The sequence below is a fragment of the Motacilla alba genome, chromosome 3, assembly GCF_015832195.1.
Source record: "Motacilla alba alba isolate MOTALB_02 chromosome 3, Motacilla_alba_V1.0_pri, whole genome shotgun sequence".
Taxonomy (NCBI): domain Eukaryota; kingdom Metazoa; phylum Chordata; class Aves; order Passeriformes; family Motacillidae; genus Motacilla; species Motacilla alba.
The window spans coordinates 66,738,914-66,761,946 of record NC_052018.1 but is presented as its reverse complement, the minus strand read 5'-3'; the positions used below and the strand labels follow the sequence as shown (position 1 = coordinate 66,761,946).

Sequence of the window (23,033 nt, the reverse complement as noted above, 5' to 3'; positions counted from 1 at the left end):
TGTAACATGCCTCCTACAGTGCCCAAAGAAAAGAATGAAAATCATTTGTTAAAAGATAAAAAGGAGTCCTCTTGGGGTATGAACCCAGGTGAAAAACCCAAACCCACCATAAACACAACACAGAAACTACAGTGTTTTACCTCTCACTTTCTGTGAGCAGCACTCCCAAAACAGCAAGAAGGACATCTAGATAATAAAAATATTCAGTCCCTCTTCTAGTTCTGCTACGGGCTTTCTGTATTGTTTCAGGAAGTTACTTAAATCCTTTGTGTCTCAAGATATTTGCCTGAAAACAAGAATTCTTACCTACTGTATTTCACAGCTTTGTCAAAGCTGCCAACACATTCAGGAAAGACATATGGAGATGTAAGTAACTGGAATCACAGCATACATCTCCTTTCCTTGGTGTCCTGCATTTGCAGCTGAGGAGAGGACTCTGCTACAGCAACCCCCTCCCTATCAAAACCAGCCTTGAAAGCCACTGGTGAGATGATTACTGAGAAAGTAACCACAAAACACTCTGTGATTGTCTCCCATTCAGTACCACACAAATCTCTCTCCGATATTCTTAGAGGGATGCATATTCCGTGTTTCTACCTGCGTCTTTTCATTAGACTAGACTTTAATTAGACCTGGTGACTAAAGGCAGGGGCAGCTATCTCTAGTGGTCTGAGCAAGCACGAAGAGACAACAGAAACAGAAAGGAGCTATTTTGCAACTAGTCTTTTCAAAAGCAAAGTTGGTAAAAGACCCAAGAAACAGATAAAGTCATGTTGAGTAAGTTAAATAGTTCACCCTGCCTTATGTAGTTGCATGGCTACTCTCAGGTCCTTGATTTTTACAGTAAATAACTATTTTGAAAAATAAATGGGAGAAAACAAAAGAGTACAACTGGTTTTTAAATAGCATTCTAAGTCCCTGAATAGTATTTTCTCTCAATTTGCCCGGCTCTATTAAAAGAGTATTTGCCAAATTGAGATAACATCTCTTACTATTATAATTTTTAATCAATGCAGCAATTTGTGATGTACTCTTTCTCAGCTCTGGCTGTGATTCTGGATACACACTCACAAGCAGCCCTGTAGACTTCATGGACTGTGACAATACCTCAAACACACAAAAGCCTCAACTGAATTATCTAACTTAATTTTCATCCTTAAGCTTCCTGTGTTTTGGAAAAAAACCCCAACATTTAGTAATTATGCTCTGAAAGCAGACTTTGAGGAAAATGTGTCAGCAGTTAGCACTGTGCCCCTAATTAAGCCAATATATTTATGGTCTCCATAAATTCCCTCTGCAGCTATAATATAATTCTTCTATATGTCAATTTCCTGGTATACGCAAATGTTTTCAAATTATCAGTACTGCCTTGCTGACTGCTTAAGATAAGGCCCTCATCTAGCAATGCAAAGGAGACTTAGGCTCTGTCACGCATTAATGAGAAAAGGGAACCATTCACAGAGAGCTTTCTGCTCCTGCGGAAAAATCTCTCCTGACATGCCTAAAAATGTTACCTTTTGTATATTAATTAAAGGGACAGCATAATGAATATACATTTCTTTTCCTTCTTCTGACTTAGCATCTCTTAAACAGCATATCCTTAATTTTTGCTGCAACTCCTTCAAATGCTAATTTAGGTTCCTTTGGTTCAAGTGTGGCTTTCTGCACTTAAGAGGGCAGAGAGCACATATAATGAATGTCCTGAAATTTTCATCAAGTTCAGGGAACAAACATTGCTACAATTCCACATTTGCAGGCTTAATTTATTTTCTTGCAATTTTGAGAAAATTTGTCTTGGCAAATGAAAATCTAGGAGTGGTCAACAGCAAACTGTCAAGAAAATGGGGAAACCAAAAGCAGCAGAACATCCTGTATGGCAAACACCAGGAACACATGCTTGCTGTGCCATTCCTCAGTGTCACTGAAGAAACATCATTTGTCATTTGTCAAATCCAGTCAATTCCACTGTTTCATCACAGGCTTGCTCCATACCCAATCAAGAAAATTATCTTTGTCAGTAGATGCTACATCAAAGCCTAATAATTCCAACAAATTACTTAACATTTGAATGCCTCTGTTAAACCATCTGTAAAATGGTATTTTAGCATTCAATGCACAGATGCAAATCATGTAACAATAATCTGTCTGCCTACACAGCAACACCATACTATCAAGACAAAACTCCTATAAAGTCTGTCCTCTTCAGAGAAGTCATAAACCATAAAGAAGAGACTGTTGCCTGCTTCTGGTACCGAGAAGCACAGGGCTGGAAAGTACCTCAAAATGCCTTTTCAGAAAGAGATGTTGCGATAATAAAGGACAGAAGGTACCAGGACATGACATGTCCTTACACTTCTAAAATGATTTTTACAGACAAATCAAACGAGCACAGCAGAAATCTGCCTTCCTGCATGGTTTTAAACTTTTGATGGAGAACAGTATTTTCCAAAGGAAAGGAACGGGGGCGTTGGTGGGGAAATATGAAACTAATTTCAGCAGGAGTTTGTGAATAGGGTATTCTTTCATATTAATGAAAACCAGATCATAAAATAGTCTGTGAGCTAAGAAACTGGCAGACAATATATTAAAAAATATATTAAATATACAAAACCACATATAATATAAATTTATATGCATTTATGTATATAAATAATTACATAAAAATGGTATTAAAACAATAGAGTTTTCCCCATCATAAGATATATTCAGGATATTGCTTTTTTAACAATAAAAAAACTAATTCAGGATTCCGAAATGCAGTTCCACAGAACAACAGAATGTCTGACAAGGGAAGACAAGTTACACAAATAATTTTGTATCACAAAGCTATTACATAATGTAAATCTGTGCAATATAGTTTGTCATTTGATTTCAAAGTCATCAGGCACAGGAAGAATGCAACTGTGTTTAAGTTTACAAACATCTGAGGAAAATTTCAAATCATATACAAAACACAAGGTATTATTATTACATGAAATAGAGGAAAAAATAACCCACTTAATTTTTCAGGTAAATTCTTTTGAAAGGAAGGCTGGATAACAGTTGTCTTATAACTTGAGTTGACTTCTTAATTTTCAAGCAATAAATAAAACCTTCAGGGTTCAAGATCAAGTAATTAATTACCAAATTTATGGAAGGCTCTATTACAAAAATCAATAAATAGTGACTACAGAAGGCATTATGAATAAAACAACTTCATAATACTGGTAACTCCAGTTGAGAGGATGGCAAAATTTTCTACATAGCAAGTACATGCCAAATCAATCCAGATAATATAATTTGCATTGAACAAACTATTTAGCATTTTGCACATGGCCTCTGTGTTGAGACAGGTTGAGTTATCTTCCATTTTTGTGCAAGGTCAAATGTAAATACAGGGTGGTCTCCAGACCCTCCACTCTTACAGACTGACCCTTTCCTGCAAATATCCACAGTGGTATATGCTTTTCAGAAGGAGCTGAAAACACCACCTCCATCGTGAAGATGTAATGGGACTGGGCAATTAAAAATTAGCTCTTGTCAAAGTTAGTGAAGTCTATATGAATATATACATATTGGTTCACACATACATATTAGTTCAATAAATATATTCTTGTTCTCTGGTGAAAGCTTAGATGAGAGAGGTGCAAAGAAGAGACTGTTGCCTGCTTCTGTTACCGAGAAGCATAGGGCTGGAAGGCACTGACACTACCCATTAGAGAGACAAAGGTTGATTTCATTTAAGGCTCCGTTCTAAAGAAATGAACATGTCAATCTACCACCACTTCTCGGAAAATAACTGAAAAAGCAGGTTATTCTGGCCTAATGTTTGGGCATCAGATGCTGTGTAATATTAAAAACTGAAAGGTACTGCATCTAAACAGAATTGCCCAGACAAAGACATTCAGGGTGAGGAACATGTGGGGAGCCAACAGCTTTGCTAAAAAGGATGCAGGGATTATGGTGAATCATAAGGTAAGCACAAACCTTCGTGCCACGTTTTTGTGTAAAGAACCACCATTGTATTACAGATATTATGAATGCTAAAATAGTTTGCCTAGGGAGACAGTGGAATTAACATGCTGGGACAGTTTAAAGACAGGTCTGATCAACGTCTGTTAAGCATGATAAGGACAGCTGAATCTATCTTGGGGCAAAGGAGGCACCAGGTGATTTCTCAAAATTATACAACAAAGCCAAGGTGAAAACCATGAAATACAACAGTACTTAAACAAAATAGTTTAAGTAACACACCTTCAACCACAACAAAAAAAAATTCAGATATTGTTGTATATGTGTTTCACTTCTGGTTTATGCATTTCACACATAACTACAGAGAGTATTTCTATTCCTCCTTTTCAATAACTGGAAATTATCCCAGAGCAGGTGCCGCAAACTTAATCTGGTATAGCTGAGATGCAGACTGCTTATGGTGATGTCTAATCCAAAGCTGTAAGCAGAGAAGTTAAATAAACAGCTTCACTTTTCGTTTATTCTGTGTTTCAAGGGACATTTTACATGTCCACTACCCTCAACTCACTAGTCTTCAAGGGACTGAATTTGCATAAATTTCTGATCTTTTCTATTCTTTCTATTGCTATTCTGCAGAAGTAGCATAGCTGGTAGCACAAAATCACTGCTCTCCAAGAGGTAACAACATCCTAGCCAGGGAGACTAATACAGGAAAGGATAAGAGCACTAGAATGATGGGAAAAAAATAGGGTGTAGGAGGTGCTCAAGGAAAATCAAATGACGCATGTGGGACAAAGTGAATGGAGAAGGGGTGCTGTAAGGACTTTTACTCCGAGTGCTGAAGAGAGAAAATCTTGTGAAGTTTTGAAAAGATGTATGGGTAGAGTAAAATCAGGAGGGCAGGGGAGCACAGGCTGAGCTACTAAGGAGTGGGATGCAAGGGGAAGATGACAGCAACTGTGGGAACCCAGGACACTCCTCTGGGTGCCCTGGATGGCCAAAGCCGCTGGCAGGGGGCTCTGAGACCCTGGCATGCAGCCAAAGACACACGTGGGGTTTTGATCTTAGCCCATGGAGCAAATTACCAAGTCTGTAGGAAGAATTACAAGCCACTCACAAAAGTTTAGGTATTGTAGTAGAAGTAGTCACAAAGTGAAAGGAAGGATTTTTGAGTGCTATACAGGGGGGTTTTAAGCCTTGTACGCAGGGGTCCAAGTTTTGTACATGGGGGTAAGGAGATCTAAGATGGAGGGATTTGGGTGTGCCCTGTCCTCTTTCTCTCTCCTTCCTAACCTCCATGTCTTTGGTGATGTTGGCACTCACAGATTGGTTTAGAGTAGAAAGTCACCATTCAATATAGATAGTAGGCATTGGGGAAAAAGTATAAACACGTAACACGTAATATATGATATAAAAGATGGCACCAGCCCCCTGGGAGGGCAGTGTGCCTTTGTCTGAGCTGCTGAACGGGCCACAGCAGTTCAGGGAGAAGAATCTTTTAGATAAACAACAATAAACAACCTTGAGAACAGACAACAGAAGACTACTGAGTCTTTCTTCGAAGGCACGGGTTGGAAGAGGGACTTTTCCATCTTTCGGGGTCACCACAATCCAGGGCACGAGACCCCACAAGCAACCAGTAATGAGAACAGCCTGGAGAACAAACATGGTGTCATGGCAGGAGAGTCAGTAGAGAAGAAACACAGAGGGTCCTCCATAACTTCATGTCTCCTGTAACAAGGCAGTACAGAGGCAATATCTGGCCCTCACTGAGGGCTAGACGTGCTTAATCTAGAACAATGCCACTTCTTCTGGTATTTTATCCTCTGTCTGCTCTGGGAAAGAGGCTGACAAATCCAGCACTGGTGATCAAAGCCTTTCATCTGCCACTTAGCTGCCCTGACACAGCAGTGGAAATAAAAGTCTTATGCTCAAACCCAGAGATAAATAATCCATAACATTCCCCATTTGGAAAATACCTTGCCACTCAACATAACTGCATCTGTGTTGATCTGAAGCTGCTGGTAAGAGAAAGGATACAAAGACTGATATGCTTTGTGTTTCAAGAAATGTCTTTCTTTTGTGTAACCCCTTTCTGCAGGCTTATAAATTCTTGCTCAAAAGAATTTCTAATGTTCTGAAGGTAATGAACAAGGATAAGAAACAGGTCTGACTTCTGTAAGCCTTGCTCATCTGTCCAGTTCTGACACGAGGAACAGCAAGTAAGACCAGGATAAGCAGTGTGATTTGTGCCAAATAAAGTTAATTTTCCTAGTACGATGCATAAGATGACTTTTTGCAAACTCTTACTATAGATACTGAACTCTACCAAAGCCAGAGACATGGGCAATCAACAGATTCCTAAAAAATTCTAATAGGCTACTCCTAAAAAAAGGAGCTATTAAAATTACATTAAATACTCATGGGTTGTACTTGTTCACAAGAAGTCACTGTTCAGATAGCTTAAAGAGCAAATCATGTAAGACACCCTTTTAGGTTTCCAGATCTCCTTTGGTGTTTCTGTTTGGCGTGAAGTGAAAAAAATGTGCCATTTCCCTCCAGTTAAAAAGGTGAGACAAAACACAGCTCATTTTGTATCATTCCATTTTAGGTGGGTTTGGGCTATGAATAATCTATGTGCTACAGGGCCAGCATTTCTGTGTTATAAATGTTACATTTCATAATGTATTACCATGATATGATATGCATTTATATGGAAAAGGAAACAGATAAACACTGCCACCAAATTTTTAGGATTTACTCATTGACAAAATATCTCTCCCTGCAAGCAAATGAAAGTTGCTAACTTTCAAGGTGTTCCTGAGGTAAGAGATCAATTACAAGGAATTGCAATAGCAGTAGAAGGAACTAGAATGGCACTGTCTAATGTATAAGATTAAATTCAGATTTTTTTTTAAGATGGAAATTGTTAGGCCTCAGCTCGTGGCAAACTTGTGATCTCATACAGAAAATATTCCTGTTTTTTAAGACTGATAGAGGATGACAAGAACTGTGGTCATAAAATGATAAAGGGAAATAGGTGTAACAAAAAATACAAGACATGTCCCAGACTTAATGAAAAAGATGCAAGAACACTAGCTTTTTAAGAGAGCCCCTAAGTTTATAGGTAGAGATTTGAAAAGTGCTGTGATAATCTCTAAAGAAAGCTTTCATACTTGAAGAGCTGCTACTGTGTAGCCAGAAATAGCCTTTCAAAGGAATAATCTCACAGTATGTCAATGATAATGAATTATAAATCATTCTTCAGTGCTAGGAGGACCTCCAGATTCAACCGAGAAGAATTAAAAAAGCCATTTATGTGAAAAGCTGAAAGGAAACAACAGGTAATCTGCTATGAACCCAATGGTTATGTCTAGCCCTAACTATACCCCTTTTACTGTCAACAAAGGCCACTATAGAATAATGCTTGTTTTAGAAATCTAAATAGTTTCAATCAGAAGAATCTCAATGGATCACTAAGAAGAGAAAATCAATTGTGTTCACACTATTTAGGGAAAACAATAACATTTCCTGTTGCATGTAGCATGGCTATAGAGTGCTTCCCAGCATACTTTGCTATGCTTCCCATGAAAGTGACTTTTGGAAAAATGCCCATCTCCTTCAACTTCATTGCAGACCTCAGACGTTCAGTATCACTCACTCAGATAAAATGTCTTCCTGCTTTCTTCTCCATTTGCTGAATGAACTATGGTCAGGAAGATATTTCTATTTTTGTAATTTTAAAGAGCAGAAGAAATGCATTTAGGATGCAAATTCTAGGGATACTCATACACTTCCACTGCTTCAAAATGCTATAATACAGTATATACCTTCTGAAGGTATATAGTATATATATATATATATATACACTATATATATAAGCTATAATACAGTAGATACCTTCTGTATTCTTAGTTTTTTTCACTGAACTTCTGCAGTTCATTCTTTAACGTTAACAGTTTTAATTCCTTCTGTCATTTTGTGAAGCTGGACTAAGACAGGGCTAACTTCAATTTTATTCTTTTGCCCCTAAGTGTTTTCAGGGGTATAAAACACTCAAAGAAAAAAACTGTCGAACCATGACATGAATTTCTTTTTCAATTATTTCATTTATCTTTTCCCATTAGTTTCATCTTGGAACCTTCAAAGTTCCAGAGCAACCTATTGTAGTGGCAGTCAGAACCTTGACAGTGGCTCAACCATTTCTCCTGGAGTACCTATAATGAAAAGGTCAAAACTGCTGTTCAAAATCTCCTCCTTTGACCTTGTGCCTTATCAAAGCAAGCTGGCATTATGGCCAGTGACCATGACCAATTCACAGAAAAAGAGTGCACTGGTGTGTGAAGACATTTCTGCCAAGAACTGGCAAACATTCTAGCTCTAATTTTTAACAGATTCTAACATTTTTTTGTGCCTTAAAATGACATGTGGTGCTATGTAACTGTGGGTTTTTTTCAGTTGTTATTTATTATTATACATTATGTTGCACTATTACAATATTCTGGTCCATGCAGACAGTTGTTCAGGGCTCACATAAGCACAAATATCTTGCTGCCCTGTGACACTTTTTGTCCTTTGCAGCCACAAGAGTGCATCACCTGCTCTTCTTTATGCCACCTTATTTTTCTAGTGACCTACTCACCCAACCTTCTAACACTTCACTCCTTACCCTTGTAAGCATGCAATGACCAAATCTCATTCCTTCCTCTTCTTCCACCTGAAAAATGCAGAGAGGTCCCGGTTCCTGGGACTCGGTCCCAGTTCCTGATGCTCTCAACTCCCTACCCCACACTTTCTGCCCCAAAGCTGAGGCTTCTTCCTTGAGCACATATCATCTCCTGTGCCTCAAAAAACCCAAAATCCAAACAAAACCTACAAGAGTGGAAAAACTGAGCAGGAAGCTCTGAAGAAGGCAAGTCCAACCGCCAAAATTTACATTCACCTTTCCTTCCTCCTAATGTCCTTTCCTACCTTCAGACCAAAATTTCAGCTACAAAACTTCTTAGCTTCTGTAGAAACTGTTTACCTTAGGCAAAATGTAAAACACTGAAAAGAATGTATTTAATTTGTTTATCTACATGTTTTTAACAAAGTATGTTCCATGTCTAAACATGCCCTGTCATTCAGTCATGGAAAATTTTATGAGATACTTAATATTTCGATGTTACCAAATTAAAGTGTAGAGTTGATGTAATTCTTGGTGTTATTCCATTTCCACTGTTTAAAGAAGATCTGAAGAACATTAACATTTCTTAGCAAATTAAGATGACTGCTACATAACATCTGTATATATTTCAAGGGCAAATGTGTGAGTTTACAGGTATCACTTGCAATTCAACAGCCACATGAAAACCCACCAAGGCTAAACGTAACTCAGCTCAAAGGAGGAAAACCAAACAAAGTTACCAAGTCACTCAAAACACTCATCCAGCCCAGCAGTCTTGCTATTAAGCTACTTTTGCTATTAACTTCAGAGGCTACTCAAAGAAAAAGAGATCAAGGGAGATAAACTTTCTGCTATTGTCTGTCCTACAAACAAAACATTATCCAAACTAATTATGGGGTAAAAAATAGCAATCAAGAAAAATAAATTTAAATTTTGCTATAGGGTCATCATCTTAGTTCCTTTTTATACTATCATTCTGATGTGAAATAACCAAAATATGTCAAATAATTAAAATATATAAACGCAATTATATTATTATTTATTTTTAATAAGAATGTATAATATAAAAATACAAAAGGTGTCAAAAAACATTGAGCTAAGATTCACATTCCTACTCCCTTCCTGTTTAACCATGTTTAAAAAATTCAAATATTTTAACCTGCAAGTGAAAAAGAAAAGATTCACTAACTTTGTGAAGATGCCTACCTGGAAGATGAGACGTTGCTATTCCCATTGCTACACCAGGAACTGTTTACATATGTGAACAGGGTTGATCAAGATAAGGTTAAGACAGAATATTAAATTGTGGAGTACTGTGCTTCAAGATAAGAGATAAGAGTTCAGGTTTCCTCAGGCAGAGGGAAGAACCAAACTTTGGTTTTCTACAGCAGTGGATCAAACCACCACCTCCTACTACTTTGCACACCATGCCCTTCATTTCTTATGCTTTCCCACAGGTGTTCAAAATGAAATCTCATTTAGGGTTTAATAAGAGCATTTTTTTCAGTCCTCACCAACTGACATTATGCCAGTGAAATTAACACGCTGAAGAAATCAAGAGCCTCTTCCACAGCACCTCTGCATTTCTATTACCCCTGCCATATGTCAGACAATTATTTCAAGTGGAGGCAGGATGGTAGGTACGAGAGATGGTGGCAGTCAGCTACTGGCCAAGAGAGCCAGACTCTTCATCAGACCACCACATTCCAGCCGCAAAGGGAAGTTGCCAGACCAGGAACACGCTAAGAGTCTGGCACAATTCTGAAGGACATCTGAATTTTGTTTATTTTGAAGTGGGGTCTAATAGACTGGATTTGAGGCTTGAGCTGCAGGTCAGCCGTAGTGTCTGTCACCCACTGGCCTCAGTGCTTCACTGGCCAGGATTTGTTTACAGCTACACCACTGTGTATTACTAGGTTGTTCTGAGCTTGCTATAAATTTCAGGTTACTCTGTTGAGAATTTAGCTACAGAGGAGGAATTAGGGAATTACACAGGTAAATCTTCATCAGCGGCTGAATCTCAGGGAGGCGAGGCCTAAATAGGGATAATGATCCCAAAATTACCAGCTTCAAAGGAAGCAACAAAGGGTAATTAATGTTTTTCAAGGGTTTTGAGGGTGGAAAGCGCTACACAAAGGAGAAATAAAACTATTTGGTGAGCTTTTGTGTAGGCTAGCAAATGAAGGCTCCAATTATGCAGCTTTCAACAGTTAACCACATGAACAAAATAAAGCTACTCTGATGACTGACTTCCTTCTTCTCATCTGTGTGACTTTCAGCACCTGGCACACGCTTCAAAACTTTAAAATATCTCTCTTTTGTCAAAAAGAACTTCAACTACAACTTGATCTTTGCTGGACTACTATGATCCTGTGATTAGCTCAGTTGGTTAAAGCCTGGTGCCAAAAAGAAAAACTTTGCCAAGGTTGTGGAATCAATCCCTGTATGGACCGTACACTTAAGAGCTGGACTGGTTGATCCTTGTGGATCTCTTGTAACTCAGAAGACTCTGATTCTGTGATCTGTGGACACATGAAGACAGAAAGCTGGTGTGTCCACATATGTGTCAGAAGCTTGACTTGTGTGCCCCTGGGATGGGAAGGGGAGACAGACTTCTTTCAAATACGCTTTATCAGCCTATTTTGTCTTGGAGAAAGCTTACAAATTCTGATTTTTCTTTTGCTACCTTTTTATTGTCTAATTTATCTGGATGTCTTATGAATAAAGCCTTATATGATGAAAAGCTTGTCTATTTTTCTGCATCTATAACCATTGATTCATTATGGTGCTATTCCTATCATCTTTAAAGCCTTAAATGCACCGAGTTACACAATTCTACTGCCACTAGTTTCACACGAATTGTAAACCAAACAATTGTAACTGTGGTCTTATCAGGAACTTCAACAGCAACAGGCAAAAGACACTGACATAAACAAAAAATTACCAGTCTGTGTTTCATAACGAGCTTATGAATTCCAAATTTTGCTAATCATTTCAAGTCTTTCTTCTTTCATTAGTTTCTAATCCATAACTGATTTTATTCATCATGCCCACAAGCAATGCAAGAAATTAATCCCTCTGATAAGAAGCTGAAATGGAATTCTTTTGAACATATTACCCGTTCATTTTCATACGTATGTTTTTACAGGATTATTGCCTTTCCCAACTCTATTTGCTTGAACAACCAAAGATGCCTTAGAATCAGGGAAAAACTGGATGTAGTAATCCCAAATTACTTTGTTCCCTTATGTAAAATAAAGCTGCAATCTAAACCACTGGAGAAAACCTAAAAACATAAATCAAGAAGGATATGACATATGGGAGTCAGGAAGAGGGATTTCCAGCTGATAGCCATTTCTTTCCATTATTTTGTGGAAAACAGATGGATCATTCACCAAAGAAATCATGTCTCTTCAAACTGCTTGAGTTCTCCTTCAAACACAAAATTCACAGAGCATCTTGTTTGAAATGGAGCATTTCTCTTTGTGCTTCAGGCGACACTGCTGAAACAGGAAACCTACACAACACTCAGAGAAGATAAAGCATGGAAAGATCAAAGGAGAGTAGCTGTGGAGCATCAGAACCTACATCATGAAGAGCAGGGGCCAGGCCAGCAGAAGAGAAAAAAAAGGAATCAGTCCCTTTGAATTCACAGATGGAGGCCTGCCTTCCTCTGGGCATCTTTGTTAGAAGAGTGTCCTTCTGCTACAGAGAAACAGACATTCCAAAGCACATCCAGATGTGCACCAATACTCACGATGTGTTTCTCATTCTCCTCACAACATGCTCTTGATTTATTATTGATTAAGACCTGTTTGTTTTCCCTAATGACCTGCAAGGCTGTTATGGTTCTTACAAGCGAGATTTTTCAGCTAACCTCACCACATCCATCTTGAGCAGTATCCTTACTATTCCTCGAGGACACACAGTGGTGTTTCCCTGCTTGGGGACTTAGAAGCTAAGCACAAGCAAGTGCTACAATTAGTTGACATTTGAAGTTGCTGCCAGCTGTCTTCAAGACACATAGATGGACTGGTGGAGCAGCGGCTGGGGAGCCACAGAAGGAGAGCTCAGATAGGCTGCCTGGGGAGTCAAGCTGACACTATGCAAAGACAAAGAGGAGTAATCTTAATAGAAAACATTTCATCTTTTAGGTTCATTCCTGTGTCGGTTTAGCTGCTATCACACTGCAGAAGTCTGACACTCTTCTAACACAGCCAATACACATTGCTGTCCTCCCACAGTAATGCCACTCAGCTGGGTGTCTTGGAAATCTAGTAATACGTGAATGGCAAGTTGGGCTGCAAATCACACAAACTGTTCACCACAGAGTTTGGGCTGGTTTGAGTTGATTTTGTTTGTTAGTTTTGGTTTTTCTGGATGTTTTGTTGGGTTTTTTTTTCCCTCAGAGATGCACCTTCTTAAATGACAATTTAATTTGCTCTCTTTTTACACAGTTATATCCATTGCAACTAAATTTACCAGCGTGATACTGTACATTTCCAGTTTTGCTGTCACTTTTAAATTCTAAGGGGAGAAAGGGAAAAAATACATAAAGGGAGCTAAAGGTAGTCAATCAATTACTCCTTCCCTCAAGTCCTCAGGCTCCAATGAGATTAAATCACAGAGTTAATACAAATCTAGTCTGTCAGTTCCACCAGATCTGTGCTGTTTCTGAGATAAAAGAAGAGCACAGTAAGAATATATTCAACTGATCTAAGGTTCAATGTAAAATTCCGGCTGTATGTAAAGGGGCAAGAAAATTTTTACAAATGATGTTAGAAGATTAAGAATACCTAGACACTTATAAAGCTAAAGAGAATTTCTCCCCTCCACAATTACCAGTCAGACTGCTAGAAGTGAGTTATTGTTTTCATTTATAACATAAATATTATTTTGTTTATAACAGTATTACCAGCTCAGAAAAAAACAAACAAAAACCAATTACCTTTGACAATCTATTTTTCCTGCAATGTTGGCATTATCAAAAATACTTCAGAAGACCGGAAGTGTTAAACAAAAGATCCTACTCCAAAAAACAAGGGTCCCCCAAAAGTATGAAAGGAAGATAAGGTCACCCAAACCATCACAGCTGCAAAGTCCACTGAGTCTCCAGCCTACAAATGAACAGATTTTGCCTAAGGGATTATTCATAAATGGCCTTCCAACAAAAACAGTGGTGAGGCTGCAGGAGGTCATTAGCTTGCAGAAAGTGGAGAGATTTTTCCTTAGTCTGCTAGTATTAAGTGAACTAAGAACTGTTTAAGAATGGTATTCACTCTGCTGCATATGGAACAATCCTTGCTTTGTTTTCATGTTTAATGCTAGCTCTATATTTAAATGCCTTTGCTGCCTTGGTCTGTGATGTGAGACACTAAAAATAGCCAGTCTGTTCCAGAATTTCCATTCTGTCTACCTTTAAAAAGCTCCATTAATGATGAAATGTCATTATGAATTTAACTTATAAAGATAAGCCTAAAATACTGAGAGAATGAGACTGCACACATGGTAAAGCTCCATTAATTATTTTCTATGTGAATCTACTTTATGTAACTCATACTCAGGCCTAATCCCCCTAGTTCAATCTATACTGAGGAAAAGAAAATCCACAATGATGCTTCACACACCTTCTACTGCTACTTTTTCTTCGGCTATCTGCCCCACAAGACCTGGAGTCTTTCAAAAAATTAGGAAATCTTATCTCTGTGTTCTCCAACTCTTTTTTTTTTCTTTTTGTGCTGTAGATACCTTTTAAATTAAACTCAGATGTTGTTTATACTTTGGAGGGCCTCTTACAGCCAGCAAGACAAAACAAAACAGTGGGATCCTATTCCAGTGAGATGCAGAGGTGTCCTCTCAGGGCTAATGGTAACAGCCACCAGTACAGAATTTGCAAAGCAGAGGTGATCATTTCATAGCAGGAATAAGCAGTCTATTCTAGGATGCTGAAACATTATTGTATGATGTGAAGAATGGCAGACACGACTAGTGTCAGCTATAGAGTAGACACAGGCACACTCCACAAACACATTCTGCATCCCAACTCCAGCTTTGGTGGCTAACTCTCTTGAAGATTTTTTTAAATATACATCAATCACCAACTGCAACTGTTCTGGGTGTTTTAGTGTGCTTCAGCAAAGGCTGGCTAGTTTCTCAAATAGCCTCACTATATTACCAACCAGTAGTACTATACCAGACAAATGCACCTCTAAAGAGGAAAAATGATTATTACTCTATCACTCAAATTACTAATTACTCTACTTTTACTGCTTTTCCTCCCCTTTTTCTTGCAGGATATACCATTTATATGGGATGACATGACCTAGATGGTCAACTCCATCTATAACCAAACAACTTGATGCTGAGCATCTTTTAAAACCATGCACAGACAGGACTTACGAAGACCACATTGATGTTGGAAGTAGGACAAGAAACTTACAATGGTTTTATGTTCTTTTCTATTTTCCAGTTTAGCCTGTGTACATGTGCAGGTACTGTAAAACACCTGGAATTAGGCAAGGTAATTTTTCCAAATACATTCATTGTACTTTACCACAGTGTACAGAGAGAGATCCTGAACACTTCCCCTTCTACACAATGAAATTAATTACATTAATGTGGGGAAAAAAGTATACTACTATGCCATTTAGCTTTTCAGTGGCATTAATTTTATATAATTTGCAAGACAAAAGATGGATGCAACTTCTGTAGCTGTCAGAGTCCATCAGAAAACCTCAAGCCATTCTCTGACTTCAAGCTCATCAGTTCCAGTACAGACCTCGGCAGAAGCAGTTAGCTGGCTGCTGTCAGTGACAAATGAGGCAACAGAATGCAGTTTGCTCTTTCACGGCTAAGTCAGTGCTGTCCTGTCCTGCTGACAGGCAAGGCAAAGCTGCTTTTGTCAGTAAGCCACACAGATATGACCCCAGAGACACAAAGGAAGAAGGTCATAGAATGGTTTGTGTTGAAACACTTCTTCAAGATCATCTAGTTCCAACCTCACTGCAATGGGATTGCTCAAAGCCCCATCTGACCTGGCTTTGAACACTTCCAGGGATGGGGAACCCACAACTTCTCTGTTCCAGTGTCTTACCCCATGACTACATGCCCTTGTAAGAAATGCCTCTCCAGCTCTCTTGTAGCCCTCTTTAGCTACTGGAAGGCTGCAGTGAGGTCTCCCTGGAACCTTTTCTTCTCCAGGCTGAATGAACCCAGTCCTCTCACATCTCTTCTGTCATGGGGACCCCAGAACTGGATGCAGAGCAGAGCAGAAGGGAAGTATCACCTCCCTTGACCTGCTGGCCACACTCCTTTTGACGCAGCCCAGGGTCTGGTTGGCTTTCTGGGCTGTGAGTACACACTGCAAGTCATGTCAAGTTCTTCATCCACCAACACCATTAAAACCTTATCCCCAGGGCTGCTCTTCATTTATTCTCCTCCCAGTCTGTACCTGTGCACAGGATTGCCCCAACATATTTGCTGAACCTTGCACTTGATTTTTTTGAATGTCATGAGGCTTCACAGGTCCATCTCTCAAGCTGTCCAGGCAGCTTTGCATGGCATCCCTCCCCTCCAGCATGTTGACCACTCCACTCAGCTTGGAGTCATCAGCAAACTTGCTGAGGGTGCACTTGATCCCACTCTCCCTGTCACCAGCAATGTTAAACAACACCAACCCAAATACTGATCCCTAAGGAACACCACTCGTCACTGATCTCCATTTGGATATTGAACCACCGGAATGTGGCCATCCAGCCAGTTCCTTATACACCTGAGCAGTTCATCCATCTAATTCACGTCTCTCCAATTTAAAGACAAGGATGTCATGTGAACAGTTAGAAAATACCATCCTCACAGAGTCACTTCTCTGGTCATAACTGTATTTTAGCAGATGTCCACCTCAATATTACCAGTGATATATTCATTTTGGGCCTGAAAATCCACTCTGTCTACTCCACCTGCAGTTTTTCCTCAGCCAAAAGCCCACATGGTGTACAGGAATAGGCCAAATGCTAGGAAATGTGGGCAACTCCCATGCTGTTCACAAACATTAGTGTCCAAACCCAAGCACATTCTTCATTACAAAAACATAGGCAAAACTCCAAACACAGAAAGCAGTTATTGTGTTTAGGGACAACTAACAATCCTTGACAGCATTACCATTTGGAAAAATATTCTGGGTTAAGCTCCATCTGCACCCACTGTTTTGTTACAAGATATGCTGCTTTCCCAAATAATTTTACCAAGTGATTTTTTTTAAAAAATTCAACTTCAGAGCAGGATATCTAGACTTAAATGGTCATGGTCTGATAGGAAAGGCTGGAGAGCTGATTAGAAAGTACAATATACAATCAAGATATCAACACTTGCACCCAAACAGCTTAAAATTATTTCAAAGGGTACAGAAGCAGCAATAAACAGTTCATATTTCTGTCCTTCCAGTGGACGTGCTACAAAGGGCAATCTTGGCGAGCCGGTGCTAAATACATGTTCCTGCCAAAGCTCTGCCAACTCAGGCCTGCCTTTGTTATTACACTGCTCCTCCTGACAGGGCCTCTCTGTGCAGGGTTCAGAGGATGCTTTGACTCCTGGAGTGACCTGCTCTTTCTTTTTGTTCAGAGCATTAAGTAAAAGCAGCAACCTTACCTCGGCCTTTTGTGTTTCTGCTGGGTATTATAATGCACTCAATACTGCATTTTCATACGGATTCAGTAACCACCACTCCAGCAAACCCCTGAAAAATCTGCACTAATACTCCATGCATGTCAGCTCTGCTACACTTAGTCACTTCACTAAAGAGAGGGAGAAGACCTTTGGGGAGGGGAGGAAGAACTGATACACTGCCCACCTCCAGCTCTGGCCCAACCCCACTGTTGGGAAGAGAGGGTGTAGAGACAGCACTGCCTTCTTCATCCCTGCTAGAAGAGCAATGTATGGCAGTGCAAGGTCAGCCTAGACTAACAGACCAACAATACTGGTGCATAATAATTTTGGAGCTGCATATATTTGCTATCTGGTACATTTTTTTTTCTTTGCTATCGTAGCACATCTGGGATGTGCATTGGGCATTTACCCCAGCATTACCTCCTATTCCCTATCAAATGTCTGCCAATACACTACCTTTCCTCAAGGTGTATAGAGACAAAAAACACAGCAACAAGTGACTCACTTTTCTGTTCATCACACTAGAATCACATTCTGGTCTACATGGCCATTTCCCCCTCTCTCTGTAGCTAAGTCAAGCCTGCCTGTTCATTGATGAGGGCAAGTTTCAGCTGCAGTCAGCACTGTTTGGATGCAGTTGCTGGGCAGGTGAGCTAATATCTATAGGCTCATATGTTATCAGCAGAATGGCTATCTTATGTCTAGAAACTGTATTATAGGAGTGACAGATGTAGCAAAAATGGAGCACTAATTTAATTTTCAATTGCATTGTCTTCTCTCTGACCTGGCAGTTCAAGAAGTCATCACTGGACCACCACAGTAAGCAAACTCAGTATCAGAGATGCTGAAGAGTAATCTCCAGGCTGTTTTTCACACAGCCACTTTCTCTGACTACAGCTTCTCTGCAATAGAATGAATCACTCAATGGTCTGTCTTTGGTTAGCTCACATCTATTTAAACCAGCATGAAGATCTGCACCTTTGATGTGAGTTAATTAAGCTCACATGGCTTTTTCCAGCCTGGCTTCTGCAGCTTCAGAAGTGAGGGGAGCCAAATTAGGCCCATCTGTCTATGGAAGGGGTCCTCTCATGCCATAAGGCACACTCCATTACCCAGCACAGGAGCTGCCTTCCAAGAGCACCAGGAAAGGGGGTTTCATTGCTGCCAACAACTACCGAGACTACCAGGCCTGCCAGGCATGGGGGTTTTCATGAGAATCACAGTTCTGTGCCATCACTTCTCTGCACAGAAGCCTTAAGGGTCTGTCTACAAAAGAATTTCCTGCAATAGCTTTTTGTTTAACCCTTAGAACTTCTTGGTGGCAACCGATCTGCAAAAACATTTGCTTTTTTTTCCTATTTGAAAATAAAGAAGGAACTAACAAACTTCACTGGAGCAGAAGATGACTCCCTGCCTTGATTCTGCTGCCATTAATTGTGCAACTGAAATTTGTAGTCTCTACGGACTCTGGAAGCCTCTCAGTTGGTATCCTGGAATCCCAAAAAGAAAGCAAGTAGCCTTAAATAATCCACATCATCAGGTACAGCCCTTAACAAGGCACTCTCAAGGACTTTTGCCCGTGCCCAGCAAGAAGAGTTGCAAGATTCAGCTCCCAACTGTCAGAAAAGACAGTTTCAAGAAGATCTACTGGTATCTGTGGGGAGGTTATCAAAAAGGTGTGTTTCATGAGAACAACAGACAACAGGTAAAAATTGCTATGGGGAGGATTTCACAAAACATTATTTACAAATAGAAGTTCACTATGAAGATAGCAGAGCAGTGTTAACAGGTTTCTCAGAGATGGTGCAACATCTACATCCCTGGAGGTCTTCAAACTCAATGAGGTAAAGCCCTGAGCAACCTGGTTTGAATTCAGGGTTGACACTGCTTTGAGCTGAATGCTGAATTAGGGACCTCCTGAGGTCCCTTCCATCCTGAAAAGCTCTGTGACCCAGTATCACCTGCTACAGGTTCTATAATGTGTAAAGTAATGGAAAGGGGTTGGCAGAACTGCTAACATTTGGGAGCCTGGAACCAGTATTTGCACCCTGGACTTTTGAGAAGCACCTCTTTACAGTTTGTACAGTGCAACTGAAAACCTGCAGTTTCATTGTGCTCCCACTGGGAGCATCTTGGAGCGAGGAAATGATGCTTTCGTTAGACAGTATCTTGCCTCCGAGAGTTGAGGATTGCAACCAAATGTATGCAAGCAAGAAGTACTCTAATTAAAGAAGAAATAAGAAATGCAGACTCCAAGGCTTAATGAATCATAAAAAATACCTAGAAAAAACCCTAATCTGGCTAATTCCAAGTATTTAATTGAGTTGGCTGAAACGTTTGCATGCGTGAACACAACCACTTACAGTTATTTCCCTGGGTAGAATTCTTCAAGCTGTAATATTGATTCTTCATCCGGAGCATGAATGGCAATTATTTGTTAATAAAGTTGTAACTGTTCTACATACCAAATCAAGGTCTTGGGAAACCCTCCTCTTGCGCAGCTCTTCCATCCTCTCACACACATCTGTGAAGCAGGTGTTATAGTAGTCTGCATACTGCTGTGCCAGATCATCAATATTTCCCAGTGACCCGTCCTGCAAGGAAGACAAAGAAAACAGGTTAATCAATTTTAAAATTATAATTTAAAGGTAGCACCACAACTATGAAGGAAATCCCCATCCTTGCAGCACATCATGGTCAGGTCATCCTCTCCATCCCTATCCCAGAGCACACTAACAGCAAGAACAGCTGCGAACTAGATAACCAGAATGGCTCCTCACAATCAGGTGGGACTTTGTTAATTCCCACAGAGAGAAAGAAGGCAGGGACAACAAAGCAGTGGAACAACACATCCTCAGGCACTATCTGCCTCAATTCTCTCCTAGCAGCACTCGGTTCTCCCAAGCAGTGGCTCACTCTTCCAAGAGCCAGTCATTACACACATTTCACTGACCTTACCAAGAGTAGCCCTGCTTTGTGACAATGACTAACTGCAACTAAAACATTTCTTACCAATACACCAAATCAGCCAGACTGCAAACAATGACACCCAGAAAGACATTCTGCCAGTTGGTCTTTTAAGATGTACTGGAGGTGACAACATGGTTTGCTGAGTCCCAAATGTCTGCTTTGCAGGGCAGGATTGCTACACAGCTAATAAAACGGCTATAGCCAGAAACCTAATTGTAATAATCTTTTAATTACAGTCCAAATTCATACTTTCAAAATTATGAATGAAGCAAATAAGACCAGAACAATAAAAAGGCTGAATTTAAGGGTCATGAGAAACCTTCCTAAACATCAGATATGTATGCTCCATCTGTAAAGTGAGGGGGTGGGCAGGTACAATATACACACACTTAAGACAGGTCCAAAAGATGGGATGGAATAATCTTGTATCCCTATTTGTCTAACTTATGAAAGAGCATGTATATTACTGAGTGCATTCCTTAGAAGGTAACACAGATGAAGAAGATAAGCTCTCTATGCCTGTCCTGAGAGAAGGACAAGAATGCATTGCAGACTACTATTTTATTGCTGCTGTTAATAGATGCACACATATAAACATAAAATTATGTCTTGATTATTAAGAAAAAGCTAAGCAATAGAGAAATAATGTAAAATAATTATGCTAATAATACACATGAATTGCAAGGTTGAGTTATAGCATACAAGCTAGGAGGAACTTTTAATTAGTAACCACACCTTAATGAAGCTGTTGTTACTTGGAAATAAGCACGTGGTCCCACTCTCAGGGTTCTGGACAACACTGAAAAGGTAGGTTTGCTCTAATGAAGTATCACTTCCAGAGAATTGGAAAAAACTTTCCAGTTTAAATCAAAGTGAAGGCCTATTAAATCTCAGAGTCTGCGGGAACTACTTTCTACTCTTTTAAAGTGTAATTCCACCGGTGGAACAGTTATCTCCTGAAACTTTTGCAGATTTCCCCAGAAACTTTTGCAGAGCCCACATTCCCAAAATTTAGACCAGCATGCATTTTCTCAACACTACTGTATTCAGTACAGGTGGAAAACAATTTGCAAGTCACTTGTCGGAGCAGCAGAAGCAAAATAACTACACTAAATATATATGTCCCCTTTGTCCCCTGCCCTCATACCTATGCATTTTTTTACTATAGTTCCTATCTCTCAACCTGCCAAAGATCTCACATAGATGTTTCAAGCATTAAACGATTGGGGTCCTTATACAAATAAACTTCTGGGAACTGCAGACTTTCCAGAGCTTTGGACAAACAACTTCCTGCGCTGCTAAGCAAATGTATAGTTTACATGGGGAAAAAGTCAGCACCTTTGAGAACACAACAGTGCTATCCTGCCTTTCTACAGGAGCCACAGTGCTACCTGCTCACAGCAGAAGTCTACCTCTTTGTCCAGCAACCTCCTTGACATTCATTACTTCCCAACAAGCTGGGAAGGAAACTTGGACTATTTGCCTGTACCACAAGTTCCACAAATTTCCCTGTGCCACTGGACACTCCTCTGGTAGCTGAGGGTGTGCTTTCTGGTCCTTCATGGACTATGTGCTGCTGTCAGCGTTTAAACATGTAGTAGGAATAACCAGGGCTGCACTGCTGGGGAAAAAAAATGAACACCAAACTGAACAAGCAACCCCAAAACTTAGCTTTAATTTGCTCACTTTTGTGGGCATCAAGAGAACCTGTAAGACTTCCATGTGACATCTGAATCCCAGCCATTCAATCATAACAAACATTGCTTTCCAAGGGTTATCAAAAATTCCCACTTTGGAGTATCTTCCCCAGAGTCTGTTTCTTCTTTGATAAGCTTTGCCAGTTAAGAATATTCACGTTGGAAATAGTAATGATATAAGAGCAACACAGGGATGCATCTTACTGAAACAACATGAAAACTGCCTATCTCCTATCATCTCCTCTCACAATTGTGGTAAACATACATTCCATAAAGTTAACCTGAGTATTCCAAAATACTCATAAGTTTCAAAGGTAATTCATTATTTTGAAATTGCCTGAAATTCTCCTATCCAAACACATCACGTGAACTTTAGCTTAGCTGAGAGCCATTCAGAGCTGAGGATCTCAGCACGCTCCAGTGCTCCTCCCCACACCTCCTCAGACTCGTGGTCACGGACCATTTGCAGGACAGCAATGGCATTGCCAGTGGATCAAACACAGCCAAACAAGTGCTCATTTTTCACTTGTGCTGGCATGCAGTTCACTGTGCTATTTTTAAAGGTAGCCTCCAAAAGGCCGAAGGCTTCTGACTGTTCCTAGAACAAAATTAGCTCAATTGCAGCACCCCAATTAAAGGGGTGGGTGGCCCCACTGCCAGCAAGCACGTGGCTGCAAAGAAAGGCCAATTCACAAGTGACCCAGTCCACCAGCGCTGCCGTGTCCAGAGGAGCAGAGCTGCAGGCATCACCCTGCAGGCATCACTGCTGGCAGTGCTCAGGGCTTGCATGAGGGGGGCTGTGCTGCAAATGAAAACAAGCCTGATGTCCAGAAAAAGATGAAGGAACAGAAAAAACCCACAATATGCTAGAAAATGCAGCTGACACACAGAGAACAGACAGCTGGCACACATACATACTCGTTACAGCCCTGCCACATGCTTTTGCGGGGTCCAGACTGAGGGCAGCTACAGCTTTATGCAGTTGCCATTCCACAAAGGCTGTGTGCACCCTCCTTACTAGATGTGGACAGCTTTGAGGTTTGAAGCCCCATAGCTTCAAAATTCAAACAAAACCACAAACATTT

At 40.0% G+C, this 23,033-nt stretch overlaps 1 protein-coding gene across 6 annotated transcripts in view; it reads right to left on the bottom strand.

The window, feature by feature from the left end:
• The window catches only part of SASH1 (SAM and SH3 domain containing 1), a 528,498-nt gene that overhangs the window by 73,889 nt on the left and 431,576 nt on the right, over nt 1-23,033 (bottom strand). For all 6 annotated transcript variants that reach the window (XM_038132236.1, XM_038132242.1, XM_038132238.1 and 3 more), the window contains exon 2: nt 19,747-19,875. In XM_038132236.1, coding sequence (XP_037988164.1) covers nt 19,747-19,875 — 129 coding nt within the window. The remainder of the gene's footprint in view (nt 1-19,746; nt 19,876-23,033) is intronic.